At 38.9% G+C, this 24,611-nt stretch overlaps 1 protein-coding gene across 1 annotated transcript in view; it reads left to right on the forward strand.

The window, feature by feature from the left end:
* Nucleotides 1-24,611, forward strand: part of Nrx-IV (neurexin-4) — a 283,385-nt gene that overhangs the window by 110,040 nt on the left and 148,734 nt on the right. Inside the window, exons 9-10 of the mRNA XM_067142634.2 lie at nucleotides 17,989-18,205; nucleotides 24,036-24,127. Coding sequence (XP_066998735.1) covers nucleotides 17,989-18,205; nucleotides 24,036-24,127 — 309 coding nt within the window. The remainder of the gene's footprint in view (nucleotides 1-17,988; nucleotides 18,206-24,035; nucleotides 24,128-24,611) is intronic.

Below are 24,611 nucleotides of genomic sequence, written 5' to 3' on the forward strand. Positions count from 1 at the left end.
TGCCTCACAGTGCATTGATATGTGGAAGAAATCCATCTGAAGCAAGTTGTTTCACTCCATTTATTGGTAATGGTTCTTCTTTTATGCATTGTAGATATTATTGATTCACATTCACGATAGACAACGTTGTTAGGCCACAATCTCCACTGTCCAACTTGATGTTTTTTATTAATAATTGTTCTAAGAATTCTTCTATCAGTTTTCTGTAATTTGTCTGTTGTAGATTTTACATTTAATTTGAATAAAGTTTCACTAGCATACGTTGCCTCTGGTTTAACTATGGAATTACAGTGTTTCAGGTTAGCGTTTATCAAAAGAGATTTTTTTTTTTTTTAATAGGTTGGCCACGTAAGTCCTTGTGCTTGTTTAAATTTAGTTGTTCTGTGTTCTATTGCTTCTTTTTCATTTGTGTTCCATGTTATTATTTCCCCAAGATATTTGAATTTCTGAACAAGTTTAATCTCTTTATTACTGTTCATTTGAATAACTGGTAAATCAACTTTAAAAGTTGGCATAATTTATGTTTTTTCAAATGAAATTTGTAATCCCATTTTATTTATTTGGTTTTTTTGCTATAATTTCTCGTTGTTCAATTTGAAATTTAGCCTCTTCTATTGTATTTGCAAGTAATGCTAAATCGTCTGCAAAAGCAAGGCAGTTGAGTTTAATATTTCTACCGATCTTGATAGGGATAGAATAGTGCTAATGGGCGATGTCAATGCGAGAGTTGGGAATAGAACTGAAGGATACGAAAAGGTGATTGGTAAATGTGGGGAAGATATGGAAGCTAATGGGAATGGGAAGCGTTTGCTGGACTTCTGTGCTGGTATGTGTTTAGCTGTTACGAATACATTCTTCAAGCATAAGGCTATTCACCGCTAAACATGGGAGGCTAGGGATACCAGATCCATAATAGACTATATCTTAACAGACTTTGAATTCAGGAAATCTGTTACGAATGTACGAGTTTTCCGCGGATTTTTCGATAATACAGACCACTATCTGATCTGTAGTGAACTAAGTATCTCTAGGCCTAGGGTAGAGAAAGTGAAATCGGTCTGCAAACGAATAAGGGTAGAAAATCTCCAGGACGTGGAAATTAGACAGAAGTACATGGATATAATCAGTGAGAAGTTTCAAACAGTAGACAGTAAGCAGGTTCAGGATATAGAAAGTGAATGGGTGGCATACAGGGATGCTGTAGTAGAAACAGCAAGGGAATGCCTAGGAACAACTGTGTGTAAAGATGGGAAAAGGCGAACATCTTGGTGGAATGATGAAGTGAGAGCAGCTTGTAAACGTAAAAAGAAGGCTTATCAGAAATGGCTTCAAACAAGGGCCGAGGCAGACAGGGATTTGTACGTAGATGAAAGAAACAGAGCAAAACAAATGGTTGTTGAATCCAAAAAGAAGTCATGGGAAGATTTTGGTAATAACCTGGAAAGGCTAGGTCAAGCAGCAGGGGAAACCTTTCTGGACAGTAATAAAGAATCTTAGGAAGGGAGGGGAAAAAGGAAATGAACAGTGTTTTGAGTATTTCAGGTGAACTCATAATAGATCCCCGGGAATCACTGGAGAGGTGGAGGGAATATTTTGAACATCTTCTCAACGTAAAAGGAAATCATCCTTGTGGTCTTGCGAACAGCCAAGCTCATGAGGAGGAGGAAAATGAGGTTGGTGAAATTATGCTAGAGGAAGTGGAAAGGATGGTCAATAAACTCCATTGTCATAAAGCAGCAGGAATAGATGAAATTAGACCTGAAATGGTGAAGTATAGTGGGAAGGCAGGGATGAAATGGCTTCATAGAGTAGTAAAATTAGCATGGAGTGTTGGTAAGGTACCTTCAGATTGGACAAAAGCAGTAATTGCACCTATCTATAAGCAAGGGAACAGGAAGGTTTGCAACAACTATCGAGCTATCTCATTGATTAGTATACCAGGCAAAGTATTCACTGGCATCTTGGGAGGATGTGATCAGTAGTTGAGAGGAAGTTGGATGAAGCCCAGTGTGGTTTCAGACCACAGAGAGGCTGTCAGGATCAGATTTTCAGTATGCGCCAGATAATTGAAAAATGCTACGAAAGGAATAGGCAGTTGCGTGTATGTTTCGTAGATCTAGAGAAAGCATATGACAGGGTACCGAGGGAGAAGATGTTCGCTATACTGGGGGACTATGGAATTAAAGGTAGATTATTAAAATCAATTAAAGGTATTTATGTTGACAATTGGGCTTCAGTGAGAATTGATGGTAGAATGAGTTCTTGGTTCAGGGTACTTACAGGGGTTAGACAAGGCTGTAATCTTTCACCTTTGCTGTTCGTAGTTTACATGGATCATCTGCTGAAAGGTATAAAATGGCAGGGAGGGATTCAGTTAGGTGGAAACGTAATAAGCAGTCTGGCCTATGCTGACGACTTGGTCTTAATGGCAGATTGTGCCGAAAGCCTGAAGTGTAATATCTTGGAACTTGAAAATAGGTGCAATGAGTATGGTATGAAAATTAGCCTCTCGAAGACTAAATTGGTGTCAGTAGGTAAGAAATTCAACAGAATTGAATGTCAGATTGGTGATACAAAGCTAGAACAGGTCGATAATTTCAAGTATTTAGGTTGTGTATTCTCCCAGGATGGTAATATATTAAGTGAGATTGAATCAAGGTGTCGTAAAGCTAATGCAGTGAGCTCGCAGTTGCGATCAACAGTATTCTGTAAGAAGGAAGTCAGCTTCCAGACGAAACTATCGTTACATCGGTCTGTTGTCAGACCAACTTAGCTTTACGGGAGCGAAAGCTGGGTGGAGTCAGGATATCTTATTCATAATTTAGAAGTAACAGACATGAAAGTAGCAAGAATGATTGCTGGTACAAACAGGTGGGAACAATGGCAGAATGGTACTCGGAATGAGGAGATGAAAGCTAATTTACTAATGAACTCGATGGATGAAGCTGTACGCATAAACCGGCTTCGGTGGTGGGGTCATGTGAGGCGAATGGAGGAGGATAGGTTACCTAGGAGAATAATGAACTCTGCTATGGAGGGTAAGAGAAGTAGAGGTAGACCAAGACGACGATGGTTAGACTCGGTTTCTAACGATTTAAAGATAAGAGGTATAGAACTAAATGAGGCCACAACACTAATTGAAAATCGAGGATTGTGGCTACGTTTAGTAAATTCACAGAGGCTTGCAGACTGAACGCTGAAAAGCATAACAGTCTATAATGATAATGTAATGTATGTATGTATGTATGTATCTTGATGGTTGGTTGGCATTTCTTGTTCCATTCATGCATAACCTTCTCCAATGCACAGTTAAATAACAATGGTGAAAGTCCGTCTCCGTGTCGAAGTCCAGTTCTTATAGTGAATGATTCTGATAATTCACCTCTAAATTTAACTTTTGCCTTTGTATTTTTAAAAGTCATACTAATGAGGCTAACAAGTTTTTGGTGTAAGCCAAATTCTTTAAGGCTTTTTAATAATGATTCACGATGAATACTGTCGTATGCTTTTTTAAAATCTACAAACGTGATGACTAGATCCTTACTTCGAACTCTTTGGTGGTTCATTATCCATTTTAAACTAATGATTTGATCTGGACAGCTTCTACCTGGTCGAAATCCTCCGTGACATTCTCCAAGTTCTTGGTCGAGTTGTTCTTGGATTCCTGTGAATATAATCTTGGATAAAGTCTTGTATGTAATATCAAGCAAGGATATCATCCCCCGATAATTGTTTGGATTGGAACGATCACCTTTCTTATGCAGCGGGTGGATTATCGCTGTATTCCATTCCTCGGGAATCTTCTCCGTGTTCCAAATATCGATGATGTATTTATGTAGGTTTTGAATAGTCTGATCATTAGCATTCTTCCATATTTCTGCTACTATGTGATTCTCTCCTACTGCTTTGTAGTTTTTAAGTGCATTAATTGCTGTTTTCACTTCATTGTAAACTGGTGGTATAATCTTTTGTAATGGAGTTTTATTTTTTTGGGTTACGGTCAAATTCTAAATGTTTCGCAGGATCCTCACAATTAAGTAACTCTTTAAAGTGTTCTGCAAGGATGTTAGCATTATCTTGATTATTGTGTGTCATTTTTTCATTTTTATTTCTTAACATAAGTGTGGGAGGGGTAAACTTAGATTGATATTGCTTGAATGTTTTGTATTAGTCTCTTGTTTTATGCTGATTGGATGTTTCCTCTTTAGTGTTAAGCATTTCCTTTTGATAATTTCTTTTAATTGTCCTAATTTCTTTAGCTGTTTGTCTTCTGGCATTAATTAGTTCTTGTTGAGATTTTTCTGTTTTCCTCTGTTGATCATTTAACCATGCCTTGTGCTTTGCTTGAATTACTTTGTCACATTCCCCGTTCCACCATGCATGTTTCTTTCTCCTTTTAATTGGAGCAATTTCTTCAGCTATGGTTTTAAGTTTGTTGATCGTCATTGTCATTTGAAGGTGTTTTGGATCTCTCTAAATATATTTTATTATTTATTAAGTAACTGGGATCATAATTTCTCCTTGCTTTGAGATGATTACGTTTGTGTTTCCTTTTTGGTGTTAACTTGATTTTTATTTTTGAGAGATAGTGATCCGAGTCAATGTCTACCCCACGGAGGACTCTGACATTATAAATTTCTTTATGATAATATTTATCCATATTTTTGTTTGTTAATTTATGAGCTGGCCATTTTCCTACAACTGTACGATACTTCCTTTCTCTGCCTATTTTAGCATTGAAATCTCCAAGTAAGATTTTTATATGCTCACCTTGGGTCTTCGATAATATGTAATCAAGTTCTTCCCAAAAGTTTTCAACTCCTTCTCTATCTTTATTGTTTTTGTCATTTGTTGGTGCATGGATATTTATTAACGTATAAGTTTTATTCCCTACTTTAACTGTTAGAAGTGCCATCCTCAAAGAGTTTGAAGAAAAATCTTTGAGTCTATTATGCTACTATGAACAAGAAAACCTACACCAAATTGGGGGCATTCTTCATTACTCTTTGTCCTGGAGGTCCTTTGTAGAGACTATAACCTCCTGATTCAATTGGGTCCTGGTCTGTGTTCCTAAGTTCTTGTAAAGCCATTATTAAAATCCTAGGTTGGTCCATCACATCAGTTAAATGTTTCAACTTGCCCACCTTACTTAGTGAATTAATTTTTAATGTTGCAAAATACGAGAATTTTTCTGATTTGTTGAACTTAAGTCTCTTCTTACATCGTTGGATTTGTCCACTGTCTGTTGATTGTCCGTTGGGCTTCCAGGCGCTCCAACTCACCTAGGTCTTCTACTTGACACCCCACCGATTCCGAGTGGCGTCTTTGTGCAGATCCTTGTTGTTGTTGTTTGTCCACACCGGTGGATTTATTCATTAGAAGACTCATCATCATTGATTGTCTTAAAGCCGTTCATGCAGTGATATTTGTCTTAAAATAGTAGATTAGTGTCATAGTGTCATAAGTGTTTGGAATTTAAAATAAATCTCATTGTTTTTAAAGAATTGAAGTCTTGCATTTTTTGTGCCAGTATGTGAAAATGATCTTTTTCAGGTATATCTATTGTTAAATGCTCTCCCTTTCAGGTGTTTTTCTAATTTTATTAATGCTGCATTAGTTTTGACAGACTGATCAAACTTCACATAGATTAACTAAAGGAAATCAAACAACAAAAGAAAAATTCTTATATTGCATCAATCTTACAATTTATAAGAATTCATGAAAAACCCATTTGAAAAAATAAAGGGTCCCTACCCATTTGTCAGTCTACAAGATATATTTTTATTTATTTACTACCTGCAGTATGCAGCGTTGCCTGGATCGTTTTTGAAAGTTTACTTGTAAGATTTGTATTACCTGTTAATTAGATGTAAAGGTGAATTTTATAGAATTCCTTACTAAGATGTTGATTGATATTTTACAACCTATTATGTACTGTAGTTTGAGTTATTTAGATTTGTTTGATTTCAAGTTTCTGATTCTTAAAACTTTGTCCTTGTTGAAGCTCAAACTGACTGAAGAATTTGATCCTTTCAGAAAGAAAGTGATAACTATATGTATTTACCCGTCGCGCTGTAGATTTGATGTACACGATTTCAACTGTCATTGAGACTGTCATCAGTCAGCCTTGTGACCCCAAAAGCTGAGGATTCAACACTAATCTTGGTTATTTTAGACTACAGTAGAAGTCCGCTATAGCGAATACCGCTTATAACAAGAACCCCGTTATAACGCCAGTTTTTTGCTGTCCCTTCAAAATTCCTTTATTAAACTGTGCATTATCTTTCGGTTACAGCGAGAGCCCTATCACTGACGCATCTGTTATTACGAGCGCTTAAGCGCACACGATTTTTCCCGTTACCAATTTTTATGCACCCCAGCGATTATGTTGCATGCGATCGATTACCTTCGGTATCGTTTCCTCGCTATTTTCACTAGAGAGTTCTCGTCTACATTCGAAGGCGATGTCGGGGTCGATTAGTAACACCCGTCGACGGCTGTTCCGTAAGGAAAATTCAAAATGAAAGAGGACATTTTCGTAATAAATGCGTAAATAATGTGTCCGATAACTGTTGTTAACTCATTAAAAATAAAGGCTGACTAAACGATCGTTTAATTGTAATGCAAATACTGCAATTAAGTAAGAATGGGATACCTTGAGATATGGCAGAGTGCATAATTGATTTCAGAGATTAGTTTATATTTTCTCACGTCTGGTTAAATTACGGGAAGGCTATTATCATGTAAATTTATACTTGTGCTTGAAGCGTGTTTTTATCATACGTATAGTACGGTTAGGTTAGGATAGGTGACGCTGTTTGAATAAGAAAACTGAAACGTTTGCCACAAAATACGATCAATCATTTTCGGTACGGTATTGTTTTCTCACTTATGTGCATTTGCGAGCTCTCTCGTCGAAATTCGAAGGCGATGTTGGAGTTGATTAGTAATACCCGTCAACTGCTGTAATCTAAAGAAAATTCGAAATGAAAGAGGATAACACGTTTTCGTAATATATACATAAAGATCGTGGCCGATAGCAGCTGTTAACTCATTAAAAATAAAGGCTGAAGTTAAGTAAGAATGTGATACATCTCAAAATATGGCAGAGTACATAACTGATTTCAGAGGATAGTTAATATTTTCTCGTGTCTAGTTACATTTCGAAAAGGCTATTCATGTGTAAATTTTTAGCGAGGAGGTTATCATTTCTCTACATGCATTACAAATATGTTTTCATGATACATATACAGTTAGGTTAGGCAACGCCGTTCGAAGAAGAAATCTGAAATGTTTGCTACAGAAGCCTCTGAGTGATACCGTATTTCTCCGAATCCAAGACGACTTTTTCTTCTAAGAATTTCATGTGAAAAAAATCAAGCGTTGTCTTGCATTCCCGGCCTAACCGTAACGAATACCACAGGCAACTGCTATGGTAACCACGCTGCTTCTTTTCACTCCTGCACGCACACGTACACACAGAACTCGTTGACAATAAACAACCTGCCTCCTTTTTATACATCGCTAACCGCGACAACCGATTGTACAGTGCCGTCACTGGGTCTTGGGAAATAGTGAAGAGAGAATGACGTTCTATTAGCCTCTACAAAAACGTTTCTCAAATCTGTAGAATGACATCAAAACATGTGAGCCTTCGAATTCTTAGATCGGCCATGGCTACTCACTGGCAGAGTTATAACGCGTCTACTGTGCCTTTGTAAAGTCTACTGTGCCTGCCACTTTGTAAAATTAATTTTTATAGACAGCAGGAACATTTTCGTGATGGATAGTCGTTTTGTAAAGATACGTGGAACAGGTATCGCCGGCAAATTAATAACGGGTTCTCGTCGATATTATGGAGTCAATTTTAAGTTAATGGTTATTAAACATTCGGAAATGTAGAATAATTGTGTATAGGCCTAACTGAAGCCAATATTTGACGTCAGCGTGAAGATAAAGATAGCTTTAAAATGCGTACTGTACAAAAAATGCGACAAGGACGCTTTAAAGAAATTGAAGATGAAATTGTGAGGTATGTGCACGAAAAACTCAAAGGCAGAATGGCCATACCATGACGCAGTAAACTCTTTCCTTGACCTTCAACGTCTGCGATTAGGCCTATACATCGCTAGCCACTAAAGTTGGCCGAACCCGGCAAGTGAGACATGTGCGTAGTGGTTGCCGGTTATATCTGACACTGAGTAAAAGTAACTGTTTTATAGGCAGCAAGAATATTTTCCTGATGGATCGTCGTATTGTAGAGACGCATGGAATAGTGATTGCCGGCAAATTTCCAACGGGTTCTCGTCGGTATTATGATGCCAATTTTAAGTTAATGGTAATGAAACCCGCATGAATAAAGAATAATTGTGCAGCCGCAAAAAGAATACGGCATAACGAAAGCCAGTGTTCGGCGTCTAAAATGTGTATTGTACAACAAAGGCATTCATATGATTTCACAAGCACTTTTTGAGCCTGATTTACATTTTTGAAGGAAAAAGTGGGGTTCATCTTGGATTCTGAAAAATACGGTACTATAATTTTTTCAGAATGAAATTAAACTCTCACTTTCACGAAAAATAACAAACAAGTAAGCCGTAGTGTGGATACCATCCGCGGAATCGCAAGTTTTAAACAAACTAATTGCCTTTTCATACCGATTTTAATGTGCATGGGGGTTCTTCCGACTTTTACACAAAAATCAGGTATAACGACAATCCGCTATAGTGAGTAAATTTTTCGCTATTATGAACTCTCGCTATAACGGACTTCTACTGTATTTACTTTTAACCCGATCTTAGCCCCCGTTCCAGTAGACGCCGAATGTGTACTTAAACGGTATCCAGAGCGTCAAAGTACATCTCAATGACACATAAACAATGGATTCGACATCAATATCGGTTATTTTCCATTATTTTTACATGTCATCCCCTTCCATTCTCCACCCCTAGCGGGGTTTGGGAAGTTCAATTTTCATAGCGGTATTTTTCCAGATGGTAAGTAACATGAGCACCAAGTTTCATTGAGAGCTCTTCTAGAACATACCTACATACATCCATAATCATTGTTATTTTATATTCATTTTCATCCCTTCTCAACCTCCATTCTGACCGCAGCTGAAGTATGACTTAACCATTCAGTGTGTCACAGTTAAACTCAGCGCCCTCGTAAACAATGTATTCGACATTAATATGAGTCATTTTCGTTTATTTTTATACTTCCACCTCCGCTAAGAGTGCTAGGGGTGTTTTACCCCCACAGTATTTTTTTTCAGATAGTAAGTCATATGTGTACCAATTTTGTATGAGGGCTGTGCTGGAAAACAACACACATACATCCATAATTTTGGCCTGTTTGGAAATTTTATTTTTCACTTCTCATCTCCATGCCAGTGGGGGTTGAACATGGACTTCGACATCCAGAGTGTCATTATTCACCTCAGCGACCCCGAACACTATGGACTGTACATTAATATTTATCGTCTCTTATTTATATATTTCCCTCCTCTTTCTGTGTTTTTTATAATTCACCCTCATCCCTAGGGTTGTTAGAGGTATCTTGCCCCATGATAGTTTCTTCCAGGTAGTAAGTCGGTTATGTGCCAAGTTTGGTTGAGAGGTATGCTAGAACATACACACATACGTCCTTAAACTCGATCACTTTGGACACATTCTTTTCTTCACCCGTTCTCACCCCCTTGCCGATTTTAACTGAAATTTGTCTTAAGCAGCAGCCAGAGTGTCAAAGTTCGTCTTATCGACTATGGATTCAACACAGATATCGGTCGTTTTCGGTTATGTTTACATTCCACCCCTACTCTCGGTCATTTTGGAAATTTTCATTTCCATCTCTTCTCACCTATGCAAAAGGAGGATGAACTTGGACAAAAAAAATTCCAGAGTGCCACTATTCATCTCATTGACCCTAAAAAGTACTGATTCGACACTATTTTCTGTAATTTTTGTATCTTGTCTGCTCCCACTCCCACGCGTGCTAGGGTTGTCATACGTCTACGCAGTTTGTTTCCTGATAATGTTTTAAGTGTACCAAGTTTGGTGGAAATCACTCCCTTAGTCCCTAAAATTACGGATTTCACGCTAATATAGGTCGTTTTTAGTTATATTTCACCCCCTTCCCTAGGGGTTCTAGAGGTGTCTTGCCACCTCAGTATTTTTTCCAGATAGTCGATAATACTGTATTTCTACAAGTTTAGATCACACCTATGCTGGAACATACACGCAAACATCCATAATCTTGGTTACTTATGACATTTTCTTTTCTTCACCTCTTCTCACCCCCTCCCCTGTTGATTAGGGTTCAACTTGGACTTAAACGACATTCGGAGTGTCACTATTCATTTCAGCGACCTCGAAAACTATTAAATTCAACACTATTTTCAAGTATTTGTATATCTCACCCTCTCCAACCTCTACCCCTAGGGGTGCTAAGGTTGCCATACCTCCACACGGTTTATCTCCTGATTGACATAAGTGTACAAAGTTTGGTTAAAATCACTCCGGTAGTCCCGAAAACTATGCATTCGACACTTATTGGTCGTTTTTAGTTATATTTATGTTTCAACCCCTCCCCTGGTGGTTTTAGGGGTGTCTTACCCCCACAGTATATTTTCCAGACAGTAAGTCACACTTGTATCAAATTTAGTTCTTTGCTATGCTGGAACATATATATGTCCATTATCTCGGTCATTTTGGACAATTTCTTTTTTACCCTTTCTCAACCCTTATGACAGAGTGGCTGAACTTTGCCTTTAAACAAAACCATAGTGGCACTGTTCATCTCAACGACCCCGAAAACTATGCATTCAACACTTCTTTTGATTATTTTTATATTTAACTCCCTCACCCCCACTCCTAAGGATGTTAGGCGCAGTTAGTCTCCTGATAGTAAGTTTCAAGTGTACTAAGTTTGGTTCAAATAGCTCCATTAGTCCTGAAAACTATGGAAAACTGTGCAGCTGTCGCTTATCCAAGGACACATAGATTTTGTCAACAGCAAGATTTTGGGGAAGCTCTTGTAATAATAATAAGGCAGCAATCAGCTTCAGAGATCCTGAATTAATTGAATTCAAAAAACACTTTTATAAAATTAAAACAAGCAACATTTGCCTTGGAAGGAACAAATGAAGAGAACATCCTTGTAAACTATAGAACAGTGACAAAGGAAAATTATTTTTCAGAAACATTTTATTAGTAGACAAGCAGAATATCATATATCATAGTGAAAAGTGCTGGAAACAAAACATTTTTTTATAACATCTGTTCCAATGAATAGGTATAGTTTTAAAATAGGCTAAAATAAGTAAATCCATTTCCCTCCCATTTCACCACCCTATTCAACCATCCACGTTGATTGCTAAGGATGATTCAAGGCAGAAAAGGAATTTAGAGCACGGGCACTTAGGGTTAAAGTAAGTTGTCTGACTCCAATACACATCCGACTGCGGCCGCTGTAGTAGAAGAGAACCCCCACTGTAATGACAATGTTATTATACATACATACATAATCGTTATAGACTGTTATGCCTTTCAGCGTTGTCTTGCAAGTCTCTGTGAATTTACTAAATGTCGCCACAATCCTCTGTTTGAAACTAGTGCTGTAGCGTCATTTAGTTCTATACCTCTTATCTTTAAATCGTTAGAAAGTGAGTTCAACCATTGTCTTCTTGGTCTCCCTTTACTTCTCTTATCCTCCATAACAGAGTCCATTATTCTCCTAGGCAACCTATCCTCCTCAATTCGCCTCACATGACTCCACCACCGAAACCTGTTTATGCGTACAGCTTAATCCATCGAGTTCATTCCTAAATTAGCCTTTATCTCCTCATTCTGAGTACCCTCCTGCCATTGTTTCCATCTGTTTGTACCAGCAATCGTTCTTGGTACTTTCACGTCTGTTACTTCTAACTTATGAATAAGGTATCCTGAGTCCACCCACCTTTTGTTCCTGTAAAGCAAATTGGTCTGAAAACAGACCAGTGTAAAGATTGTTTCGCCCGGGAGCTGACTTCCTTCTTACAGAATACTGTTGATCGCAACTGCGAGGTCACTGCATTATCTTTACTGCACCTTGATTCAGTCTTACTTACTATATTACCAACCTTGGAGAACACACATCCTAAATACTTGAAATTATCTACCTGTTCCAGCTTTGTATCACCAATCTGACATTCATTTCTGTTGAATTTATTATCTACCGACATCAGTTTAGTCATTGATTGAAATAATAACATTAAGTTATTTATTATTTCAATCAAATATCATCAATACGGACCAAAAATGATATTTATTACATGTAATCAGTTTAGTCTTCGAAAGGCTAATTTTCATACCATACTCATTGCACCCATTGTCAAGTTGCAAGATACTAGACTGTCAGCTTTGGGCACAATCTGTCATTAAGACCAAGTCATCAGCATAGGCCAGCCTGCTTACTACATTTCCACCTAACTGAATCCCTCCCTGCCACTTTATTCCTTTCAGTAGTTGATCCATGTAAACTATGAACAACTAAGGTGCAAGATTACAGCCTCATCTAACCCCTGTAAGTACCCTGAACCAAGAACTCATTCTGCCATCAATTCTCACTGCAGCTCAATTGTCAACATAAATGCCTTTGATTTATTTTAATAATCTACCCTTGATCCCATAGTCCCCCAGTATGGTGAATCTAATTTATTTCAATTTTTTTTAATTCACATAGATTTTAAGTAAAACTAGGTACATATTAAGATATTCTTAAGAAGAGAAATACTCTGTAATTTCACCTAAGCGTTGTAATACAGCTGAAGATGTTCTAAATGGAATGAAACGTGTACTGTATATGATTGATTGATTGATTGATTGATTGATTGATTGATTGATTGATTGATTGATTGATTGATTGATTGATTGATTGATTGATTTGCTTAATGCAAATGTATCAAAAAAGTGGAAATTTACTGTTATTGATTCATTGTACCAGCTGATAACTAGCTTCTGTTACAAATTGTACTTCCGAATGTAATACATAGCGACTGGAAGCATTCTTTGGATAAATGCAGCTATTGAAAGCCAGACCTTTATTTTTAAGTATATTTCATGCTTGTTCCCTACATTTTTCACATCAGGATTTGCCTAAACAGCTGTAATTGAGATAAGAGAGACCGCATTGTTTAGGTTAGATATGCTACTAAGTGCCCAGATAGTGTCGAAGTTCCACGATGGAAAGAGTAAGAATAAATAACAGGAAAGCTTGTCATATTTATGGATATCTACGGGTGTGGTGGTAGTGCGTTTTATTATGATAGATTTCACACGTTCGTTGCCTCCATATTTTTTTATTAACGAATAGTATGTTCTGTTTGGTGTCTCCGAAAATCATAAAGTAGTTAGTGGGGACGTAAAATTAATACTATTATTATTATTATTATTATTATTATTATTATTATTATTATTATTATTATATATAATTCGCTGGGGCCATCAAGGACCACGTTAAGTCTTGTTGCATTTGACACTGAACTTGGCCTTCTTTAGAGCCCAAATTTCCCTCATTCTTTGTGAGTGGGCCTGCTTACGCTCCTCTGTCCAAGGGGCACCGTGTCTTCTCTTCGGCTGCTCGCCTCGGTTTAGCCCGTTCGTCAATATTTTCTTGCGGAAGAGATCTCTGTTAAGGGCGTCTTCAGCTGAGATATGTAGCTTTGCAGGTCTTCTTTGGTATTTCTAAACCAGGGAATTGTGGTTTTGGGGTTTGAATCAAAAAAGTGAAAGATTTCTTTAGTTAACTTTCTTCCGTCCATTCTTTTCAGACGACCATAAAATCGTGCCCGTCTTTTTCTGATTGTGTCGGTAATTTTCTCTATTTTGCTGTAGACTTCCTTGTTGGATCTCTTTTGATGGATTCCATTTCTGTACTTTGATCCCGAGATTCCTCTCACAATTTTGCATTCTCTTTTCTCCAGTTCTTCAAGGAGTCCTTTGTTGGCATTTAGAGACAGGGTTTCGGCTGGATATAGAACTACTGGCTTCAGAACTGTTTCATAGTGACGTATCTTGGTGTTTTGGGAAAGGCATTTTTTGTTGTAGATTGTGCGGGATGTTTGGTAGGCTATTTCCAGTTTGCGTACTCGCTCCTGAAGTGCTTCTTTGTCCAGTCCATTTTTCATGATTATCTCACCCAGGTATTTGAATTTGTCTACTCGGGTGATATCCCCGTATTTTGTATGGAGTTTTGGTGGAGCCCCTTTGATGTTAGTCATTACTTCTGTTTTCTCAAACGATATCTGCAAACCAGTTTGTTCGGCAAATTCCTTTAAAATTTCAACTTGAGCTCTAGCGGTTTCTATGTCGTTTGAGAGAACAGCAATATCATCGGCAAATGCTAAGCAGTCTGTTGCGATCCCCTTGGATTTGGTTCCTATTCTCAATGGACTATAGTTGGTTTCCTGTAATCTCACCCGCCAGGTTCTGATGATCTGTTCAAGAACACAGTTGAAGAGTATCGGGGATAGCCCATCACCTTGTCAGACTCCTGTTTTGATGTCAAAGGAATGCGAGAGACATACGTGGAACTTCACCTTGGATTTTGTATCGGTCAGGGCGGCTCTAATTAATGCCAGCGGTTTCACATCAACTCCAAATTCATTTAAGATGTTTAGCAGGACTTCCTGGTCAATGGAGTCGTACGCTTTCTTAAAGTCCACAAAGACAGACACATACTGCTTGGACCTTAGCGTACAATATCTGATGATCGTTTTGAGATTTTGGATCTGTTCAGCTGTTGAGCGACCTTTTCTGAACCCTCCTTGGTATTCACCTATTTGATGTTCGACTTGTGCTTCCAAACGCTCCAGGATGGCAAGTGATAGAATTTTGTAAGTCACAGGTAGCAAAGATATTCCTCTGTAGTTGTTGATGTTCTTCATGCTGCCTTTTTTGTGTAATGGATGGATCAAAGCTATTTTCCAATCTTCGGGTAGGGTCTCCTTGTTCCAAATTTCTTCTATTTGCTTTTGCAAGATATCAAGTGATTCCTCTGGGGCATATTTCCATAGTTGTGCTACTACTGAGTCTTCCCCCGGCGCTTTGTTATTTTTGAGACGGGCAATGTGGCACTTGATTTCATCTCTGTCGGGTGGTCTGGAATCTGGGTACCTGAGTAAGGGTTCCTTGGTCTCAATGGCGCTTTGAGGTTTAGAGCAATTAAGCAAATTCTTGAAGTAATCTGCCAGAATGCTGCAATTTTCTTCATTTGATGTCGCCAGTGTGCCGTCCTTTCGCTCAAAGCATAGAGATGGTGGTTTATAGCCAGTGAGTTGCGTTTGAAGGCTCTGTAGTACTCTCTGCTTTCATTCTTCCTAAAGTTTTGTTCTATCTTTTCAATGAGAGATTTTTCGTATTTATGTTTCTCAGTTCTGAACACCCTAGCTGCTTGGGCACGTTGGGTTTTGTAGGTTTCCCAATCATTTTCTGATTTCGTAGAGTAGTACTGTTTCCACGCATTGAGTCTTTCTTGGAGGACTGATTCGCAGGTACCATTCCACCAGGCATGCTTTTTGCCTCTCTTGATTTCTGCAACGTCTTTGGCGGCCTCAACAAGGAGACTTTTGGCGTTGTTAAAGTCAGTGTCATTTGGTCTAGCCTTCTCCTGGAACTCCTCGACCCTTTGCCGAAGTTTATCATTGTCGAAGCGTGTGATCTGTTTGGTTGTCTTCCTTGTGTTTGCGGGAATTGGTTTGAATTTGATAAGTGACATATAATGATCTGAGGCCACATTGTTGCCTTTCTTTACCTTGACATTCATAATCTCAGGGCTGTTTCTCCTGGAGATTGCAACATGATCAATTTGGAACTCTCCGAGAGCTTGGATGGGAGAACACCAAGTCATTTGCTTTCTGGGTAGATGGCGAAAGTGGGTCTACATGACCTGCAGGTTGTGATTTTCGCAAATGGACACCAGTCTTTTGCCGTTGGGATTGGTTCTTTTGTGAGTAGGGTAATTTCCTATAACTTTCTTGTACTTCTGCTCACGACCTAGTTGGGCATTGAAGTCACCCAAAAGAAGCTTGACATGGTGTTTGGGGATTTTGTTCAACTTTTCATCCAGTAGGTCCCAGAAATTATCAACTTCGTCTGGATCAGATTTGTTCTTATCGTTTGTAGGAGCATGTGCGTTAACTAGGGCATAGGTTTTGTTCGCGCATTTAATTGTGAGTATAGACAATCTGTCATTCACAGGTTCGAAATTTGCAACTGATTTAAGGATCTTGGTTCTAACAGCAAACGCGGTTCCAAGCATCACAGCTCCATTGAGGATTCCTCTTTGCGCTTTGCTCTTGAAAAATCGGTAGCCTTCGGATTAAAAAATCTCTTCATCTGGGTACCTTGTTTCCTGTAGGGCCATTATGTATATCTGATTTTCGTGAAGAGCTTTGGTGAGGGTTTTCAGCTTGCCAGTTTGTGTAAGTGAATTTATGTTGAAAGTTGCTAGAAAGGTTTTAGATTTTGGCCTGAGTTTTTGACTCTTCGGGGTACACCGAGACGCTCCGACTCGTCTCTTGCATGATGTCGAGTCTCCCCCAGAATCTGAACGAGACTCGTGCGCCGTGGCGTTCACGACGAGGGATTTATCCGAAGATTTACCCCGTGGGGTATGTTTCTTGAAATGTTGTGCCATCATGCTTTTTGACTTGACTTTGCTTTGGACGGGTACCCATCCTTTTACTACTAGGGTTGTTAGCCCTAGAGGTTGCCTCAAGATGTTTTCTGGCTTCTGGTCATTTACCAGTCTTCGCCGTAACCCTGGCAAGGGACCAGTTTTTATTTCACGGTGGTATTTTATTTCCCTACTACCCTCTGACTCTGCTGGCGGCAGAGCCAGCGAGCTTCCCCAATTCCAATGGGACGGGCCCGATGGAGGTAACCGGTAAATCCCCACACGGGTATTATTATTATTATTATTATTATTATTAGTTACAATAGTTATGATTGGATTGTTTTTATCGCGTTTTAGACCTGTTTCTCCCCAGAGATTACGTAAGATACATTGGCCCGAGTTACGAGATATTAAACGATCACTTTGTTAATGATCTCACCTGCTATATTAATAGCAACAACTGTGTATATTTCTTAACTAAACTTGTTTCCTCATCCCTAGGTTGTGCAGCCCCAATGGAGGGGAGCTGCATGTACTTTTTTTTTACCGCATGTCAACTCTCCTGCCATTCTTAAATCTCTGGCAATATGGTACTGAGAATCAAACTCAGGTCCCCGAGAACAGCAGCTAACTGTGCTAACCATTATGCTGGTGGACATTCTTAACTACAAAGAATAGACATATAGCATGACTGATGCATGCTTTAATTGCATAGGACGGACACGAAACTATTCACCTATTCTTACGACGTCATCAGAGCTGCAGTAGGCCTACGCTACGGAGGGGACATTTCTTAACTACGAAACACAGATGTACCGCATGACTTTGACTTGTGTTTTCATTGCACAGGTCGTATGGACGAAACTGTTCACAAATTTGTGTGATGTCATCGGAGCTGCAGTAAGGCTCGTACCCACTTGTTCTTCTCTGACGAATTACGTTGGGGAGTCTTGTATGCAAGATTTTTTTTTTTTCATTTTCTTTATCCCAAAAAGCCAGGAGTCTAATAACAAGTAAATACGGTATATTCTCCACACATACATAGATTTCTTTATTAGATCGTGGCCTGTTATATTCTGCTTCTGTTGTCCTCGGGTCAAGAATGCTTCTAACCAGTCTTCTTTGTATGTTCATAATTTTATTTATTTCACCTTTTCACATTAGTTTTAACTGTGGATTACATTTCCTCTAATGTGAATTTCAGTATCTCTTATTGCTTACTCTTATCCTTGCATGAATGGATTATCCATTAATTTTTTTTTCTGTTTGCAGAAAAAAGCTGTATTTAAAATTGTCATCTATTAGTAAATATAAACCTGACTATTTTGGTTACAGTTATTCCTGAATGATGGCAAAATAATGGTTGAAATTATAACACCAAACAACCCTAAAGCATTACTGGATAATTTTGATGATTTATTTAATGATGGTAGATGGCATCGTGTAATCTTAGCTATTAGTACAAATTTACTGATACTTGAAGTTGATGGTCGTCCCATGAGAACAGTTCGCCTTCTGTCCATGACTACTGGATCTCACTACATGATTGGAGGTAAGAGAATATTTTAAGATGTTTTGTGTGTAAACCCAACTCAGAATTGTCTCCTGTTGCTAAAGGATGGTTTCAAACAGTCAGTTTTGTACCATGTGTGTTTTGCTGGTTGTACACTGACTGAGAAAATGTCATGGGATAGCGGAGCACTGATGCGCAGGTGTGTTGTCTGCACACCACACACTCCCTGTGCCAGCGGCAGTTGTATAGGAGACCTTATGAGCAGTGGCTCTGCATGTGACAGGTGTAACGTGGAATGTTGTCATGAGCTGACACCATTCAAACGGGGTATGGTGGTCGGTGCCTGATGGATGGAAAGTGCGATTTCGGAAGTGGTGTGGGAATTCGGTTTCAGACAATCAACCGTGTCCAGGGTGTATTGTGAATGGTTTAATGTGGGTATCACCGTCCACAACAGACGAACGACCGGCCGTCCAGCCACCCTCGATGACCGTGACCGGCGAAATCTGAGACGGATTGTCAATAGTGACAGATGGGCAACCGTGCAACAAATCACGGCTCAATTCAACACAGGCCATGCTAGACACATCTTCCAGTGGACAATCCGTTGGAACATGGGTTCTATGGGGTATGGGAGCCGGCGCCGCACATGGGTGCCACTGTTAACCCAATGTCATCGGGCACGACGACGCGCATTTGTCACCAGTCACCAGGGATGGACACTGGAACAATGGTGTAACTTGATATGGTCGGACGAATCACGATTTCAACTGCACCATGCCGATGGGAGGCACCATGTATGGTTCAGACCACATGAAGCGATGGATCCCTTCTGCCTCGAAGGTGTGGTCCAAGGCGCTGGTGTCTCTGTTATGGTCTGGGGTGCATTTTCCTGGTATGGTATGGGCCCCCTAGTTGTTTTGGAAGAAACTTTGAATGGTACGCGGTATGTTGAGCTGCTCGGAGACCATCTCCACCCATTTTTGGCCTTCCAGCGCCCAGACGGTTCTGCGGTGTTTCAAGATGATAACGCGCCGCCACATCGCTCCCACTTCGCCCGGGAATGGTTCCAGGAACATGCAGCGGAGGTCCAACGACTGCCATGGCCACCCAGGAGCCCCGATATGAACCCTATCGAGCATATCTGGGATGTCCTGGAATGCAGGCTCCGTGCCATGGATCCTGCACCCATGAACAGACCACCATTGGCGGCCGCTCTGCAAACGATTTGGTGTCAGCTGCGTCCAGAGGACTACCAGGGACTTATCGACTCACTTCCACGGCGTCTCACTGTAGTTTGCAGGGCCAGGGGAGGCCCCACACGCTATTAGGTGACTCTCCCATGACGTCTGCTAAGTCAGTGTACGTTGTTGGTTCTTCCAACCTGACATGTTTTTAAATGTATTGGCAGTTATAAATAGGGCTCGGATGTTTAGGAAAAGTCATATTTCTTCTCTGTCTCTATTTTCTTGGCTGATTGGACTTTGGTGCAATTGAAGTGAAAATCATCACAATTAAGTGATTTTTGTCATATAAATGCATATTTTGGCTATTTTTGTCATAAGGTCATATTTTGACCCACTTTCGTAGAAACGTCATATTTCTGTCATATTTCGGCGGTCTGTCGACAAATGCAGCTGTGCAAAATCATCTTCAACTTAATCGAATGGGAACTAGTGTTCACAATACTGCTTCTGGGCATCACATCTGCAGTTAATACAAGTGGAATACCGTTTGTATAGAATGAAGGCCATAGACTTCACTGCTCCTTTTGCATGATTTAAATTTGCACCAATAATCTTGTGACATAGAAAGGAGCTTCTGTTCTTACAAGAATGTGTTAAGTGATAATCGGAGGTCTTTCGCGCCTAATGATTTGAAGATGGATCTTTTCATACACTTCAGTTCCACCCGTGGAGAAGAATGAAAAAGGTATGTTAGTTTGCACTATAAGCCCTGCCGCCTTACCATAATGTATTGAAAGAAGTCTACTTAATTCCTTTCGTGGTACTCAATTTAAACTTTAACACATTTAATAATATTAATGAAATCTGGGCTTGAACGTTCCAAAATATTTAAAACATAGATTGATTTCTAGTTTTCTCGTATTTCAAACCACCACTACAGGGTGCAAACATGTTTTGACTTTTAAAATGTTGTGTGATCTGATAATCTTAGTACCGGTACTTTATAGCTATGTATTCACAAATGTTCGATAAGTGAACCAAGGACAACAGACTGTGAGTAACTGCTAAACATGTATATTCAGAAAATTAGTCTAATATGAAAGTAAGAATAAATAATTAAGTTAACAAATATGTATCAAAGGAATTGCCCTTTCTATTTACAATTTATTAAAAAATGTCCATTTTTTGATTAATCATTTTCCGGTCATATTTTGTAATTTTTGTCATATTTATCCACCTTTGAGGTCATATTTTGCCATTTTTTAGGTCATATTTAATCACTTTTTAGGTCATATTTGCTTGCTTATTTGGGCTATTTTTAGGTCTTAAACATCCGAGCCCTAGTTATAAAGAAAAATAAGTTATTTTGTTTTCATCATAAAACCAATGGTATGTTTTTTAACATAGTTCCTGCATGTTTATATAATCATTAAATTATGTACTGTATGTCTTTATTTTTAATGGACCGGGCTAGTTAGCTGTGCGGTTAGAGGTGCGCGGCTGTGAGCTTGCATCCGGGAGATAGTGGGTTCGAATCCCACTGTCGGTTTTCCGTAGTTTCCCCATTTTCACACCAGGCAAATGCTGGGACTGTACCTTAATTTAGGCCACGGCCACTTCCTTCCAACTCCTAGTCCTTTCCTATCCCATCGTTGCCATAAGACCTATCTGTGTCGGTGCGACGTAAAGCCACCAGCAAAAAAATCATAGTTACTGAATTCAAGCTTGAGACTGTGAAGTGGGTGTTCTCTTTTCTTGGAAACCATGGTATCATTGCAGTCTTTACTGTAAAAGCCATATGGAAGAGGCATTTTCATGGAGGATACAAGCACCTGCTCATGTACATAAAGGGGCTGTCGAAGGCTGAACAAGGAATCCCAACAGAAAATCTTACGTTGCATTAGATCCAGCAAATCAGTAATGGAATAGCAAAACTTCTCATTTACAGACTTTGTTGGGATGTAATACTTTCTGGAGGGGATTTGCCCAGTCTCACTGTAAATTTAAAACATTCATTGTATGTACTTCCACTCGTAATGAAATTGGTTACTTTAATTATCATGCAATAACTAGACCTAAAGTAAATTATGCAGTATTTAAAACTTACGACATTAACTCACAAGTATTGTACTGTGCACATTATGAAGTTGCCTTAAAAAGTCAGTCAGACTTGTTTGTCGACTACATTTTGTGCCAACTGTTCTATTTAAAAGCAGCCTGCAACTGTTGTATCACTTAGAGAACTGGAGCATCACTGTGATCAATCACAAGTCAGTGAAGAGAAAAGTATGCCGACTTGATCACAGTAACTGGATTCTGGTCCCATCAATCAGGCAACATTTTATGACTTTCTTTATTGACCGGCTTCCAGCCAATGGTATTGGAGGACTAGACGACTAGGCTAGCGGGCACAGTACTACTATGGAACACTTATTGTCATTACAATACCTATTTGTACAATCCTCCACTATTCTTTTTCCATTTTTGTAACATGTCATACACAGGGTACCTGTTTTCTGGGAAAACGGGGAAATAAAAATGCAGAAAATATACGGGGAAAACACAGGGAAATTACTTGTCACGTCAAAATTAAGCTTTCAATTCAAGACTGATATAGTCGTGGCACGAGTCATACGCAATGAGTAGTATTTTGAGAGAGAGAGTAACGTAATTCCAGGTCTTTATTTTGATAGTAAAATTAAATGCCTGTAGATAATAATTTTCCGCATTAATTTGTAATTGCCTTGTTCTCGTTAAATCAAAATTAAATTAAAGAATAATAATAACAGTTGGACTCGAAATTATTGATGCAGAGAACAAGATTAAAATTACCACCCTTCTTAAGAATCACAAATTTTCAACTGAAATGATGCACAGAAGGCCTGTAGAGATTTCAAACAAATTAAGAACGCTGCGATCAGAACGAATGAAGAAATACTGGGCAGATAAGAAGAAACAAACAGTACAACTTTCAAAGAAGAAATGTACATGGAAGACTCAAGTGGTCGAATGTGGCCAATAATAATAATAATAATAATAATAATAATAATAATATAAATTAGACAGTTACTCGTATCTTCTTAATGTTCCATTTACAATGCGCAGTGTTTCAAAATCTTTTAATATGTACTAACTATTATGGATTGCCCATAATTATTACGGATTTCACCTCGCTAATAAGGAGAAATGTTTACGGAAGAGAAAAATTATCACAGAAAAAATTGTACAAAGAAATCAATGTGTCAGTGGTGCTTGTTTCTTTTGTACACTGGCATACATATTCGAACAATGCTTCCATTTGCTAGAGGCCAACTTGGCAGGTTCGAACTTGGCTCAGTCTGGTGGTATTTGAAGGTGTCCAAATACGTCAGCCTCCTGTTGATAGATTTACTGGCACGTAAAATAATTCCTGTGGGACTAAATTCCAGTACACAGGCGTACTGTAAAAGTAGTTAATGGGTTGTAAATCCTGTTCAATAGACTGGAAAGATTTTTAGTTACATTAGTGGGGTTCAGAATTAATGAATATTTAAATATGGGTAAGAATTTAAACATGCTCAGGCATCACACTACTTCAGCAGAACCATTTTCTGTTATATTCATTGTTGGATAGCTCCTTACTGGTAGTTGCACTTTCCTAATGACTATTATAGTTAAGACGTCAAGGCTGTATGGTTTAATGCTGTGGATAGCTGGTTCAAGTCCCATTGGTGGAAGAAAAATGTTGCCTTGAGAATGTTGGCTGGCAAGGAAGGAGAGGTAGTGGTATACAATACGAAATCTCTAGATTGTTTAAAGATAAAAAATTTTTAAAGATAAAAATTTCATTGTTCCGTATTGAAATTATTGATGTTAAAAATTAAATAATTGAAAAGGAGGTTCAACCTATTCAATACTTAAAAGAAAGAAATGTAGTAATTACATTCTTATTTAAATGGGACCGGTTTCGACCTTAGTCCAGGTCATCATCAGCCGTAAAAACATGTACAATGTTTATGAATATTGGAGGTCAGTTTCACACTCTGATAGGCACAAAGACACGACACCACATTCTGTCATGCACAAAGTCACAACACTATCAACTAACATACGAAGATCAAAAATAAATTGAAGTCGCAGACGAATAGATTTGTAGTAGAAAGCCGCCAGCTCCTGGTGATCAGCGCGGCACATTCAAGGTCATGCGCTGCGGTCAAACGCCAAAGTAGAGTGGAGAATGTTTTGAAGGTCCAGAATTTGTCACGGTTGCGGGAAGTTAAGTACGTATATAAAAATATACGACGCAAATCAGTATAATTGAATGAGTACTTGTACTCCTGCTAAGTTCTCCACAGTCTTCATATGGAGTGACAGCATATGATGCTGTTGATGGTGATTTGTCCGTCAAATTCCTTGAGCAGGCCTCTTGGTGTTATTTGACAGGAGTAGGCTATGTGCCGACACCAGGTTTCACCCTCTCCCTACCTCCTCCTCCTCATCCCACACCCAAACGTGCAGGTCGCCCATAGGAGTCAAATATAAAGATCTGCACCAGGTGAGCCGAACATCTCCTACTCCTGGCACTAAAAGCCGTACAATAAATAAAACCTGTAGTTGTAGTTAATCATTTTGTGATCTCTAAAGAACTGTTGAATTATTGAATACATTGATTTCTTCTTGTTATTATTAATTTGTTTTTACAGGTGGGTTGTATGGTTTCCCAGGATTTGTGGGTTGCATGCGAATGATTAGCATTGATGGAAACTACAAACTGCCTACAGACTGGACAGAGGAAGTAAGTATAGAATTTTTGCAGTTACAGTCAAGTTCTTTTTTTATGACATCTCCAGCTATTAAGACTGATAGTGGTTGAGAAAATATTGAACTTACTACATTATTTCAATTTTAATGTTATTCTTGGTGTACAGAGCCTCAATGGCTCAGGTGGCTGCACGCCATCCGCTCACCGCTGGGTTCCATGGTTCAAATCCCAGTCACTCTATGCAAGATTTGTGCTGTACCGAGTGGAGGTGGGACAGTCTTTTCTCTGCATAATCCGGTGTTCCCTGTCGTCTTTAATTCCGGCAGCACATTCCAATATTTCATTTCATCTGCCAGTCATTAATAATTGTCCCAGATGAGTGCGACAGGCTTCAGCAACCAACTCAATTCCTATCCTCACCGTTAGATAGGGGCTTCATTCATTCAATTCCAGACCAAGTCAGATGACTGGAAACAGGCTGTGGATATTTATTTCCTGTTGTTCAAAACTACTTTAC

This window comes from Anabrus simplex, chromosome 3 (genome assembly GCF_040414725.1).
Source record: "Anabrus simplex isolate iqAnaSimp1 chromosome 3, ASM4041472v1, whole genome shotgun sequence".
Classification (NCBI taxonomy): Eukaryota; Metazoa; Arthropoda; class Insecta; order Orthoptera; family Tettigoniidae; genus Anabrus; species Anabrus simplex.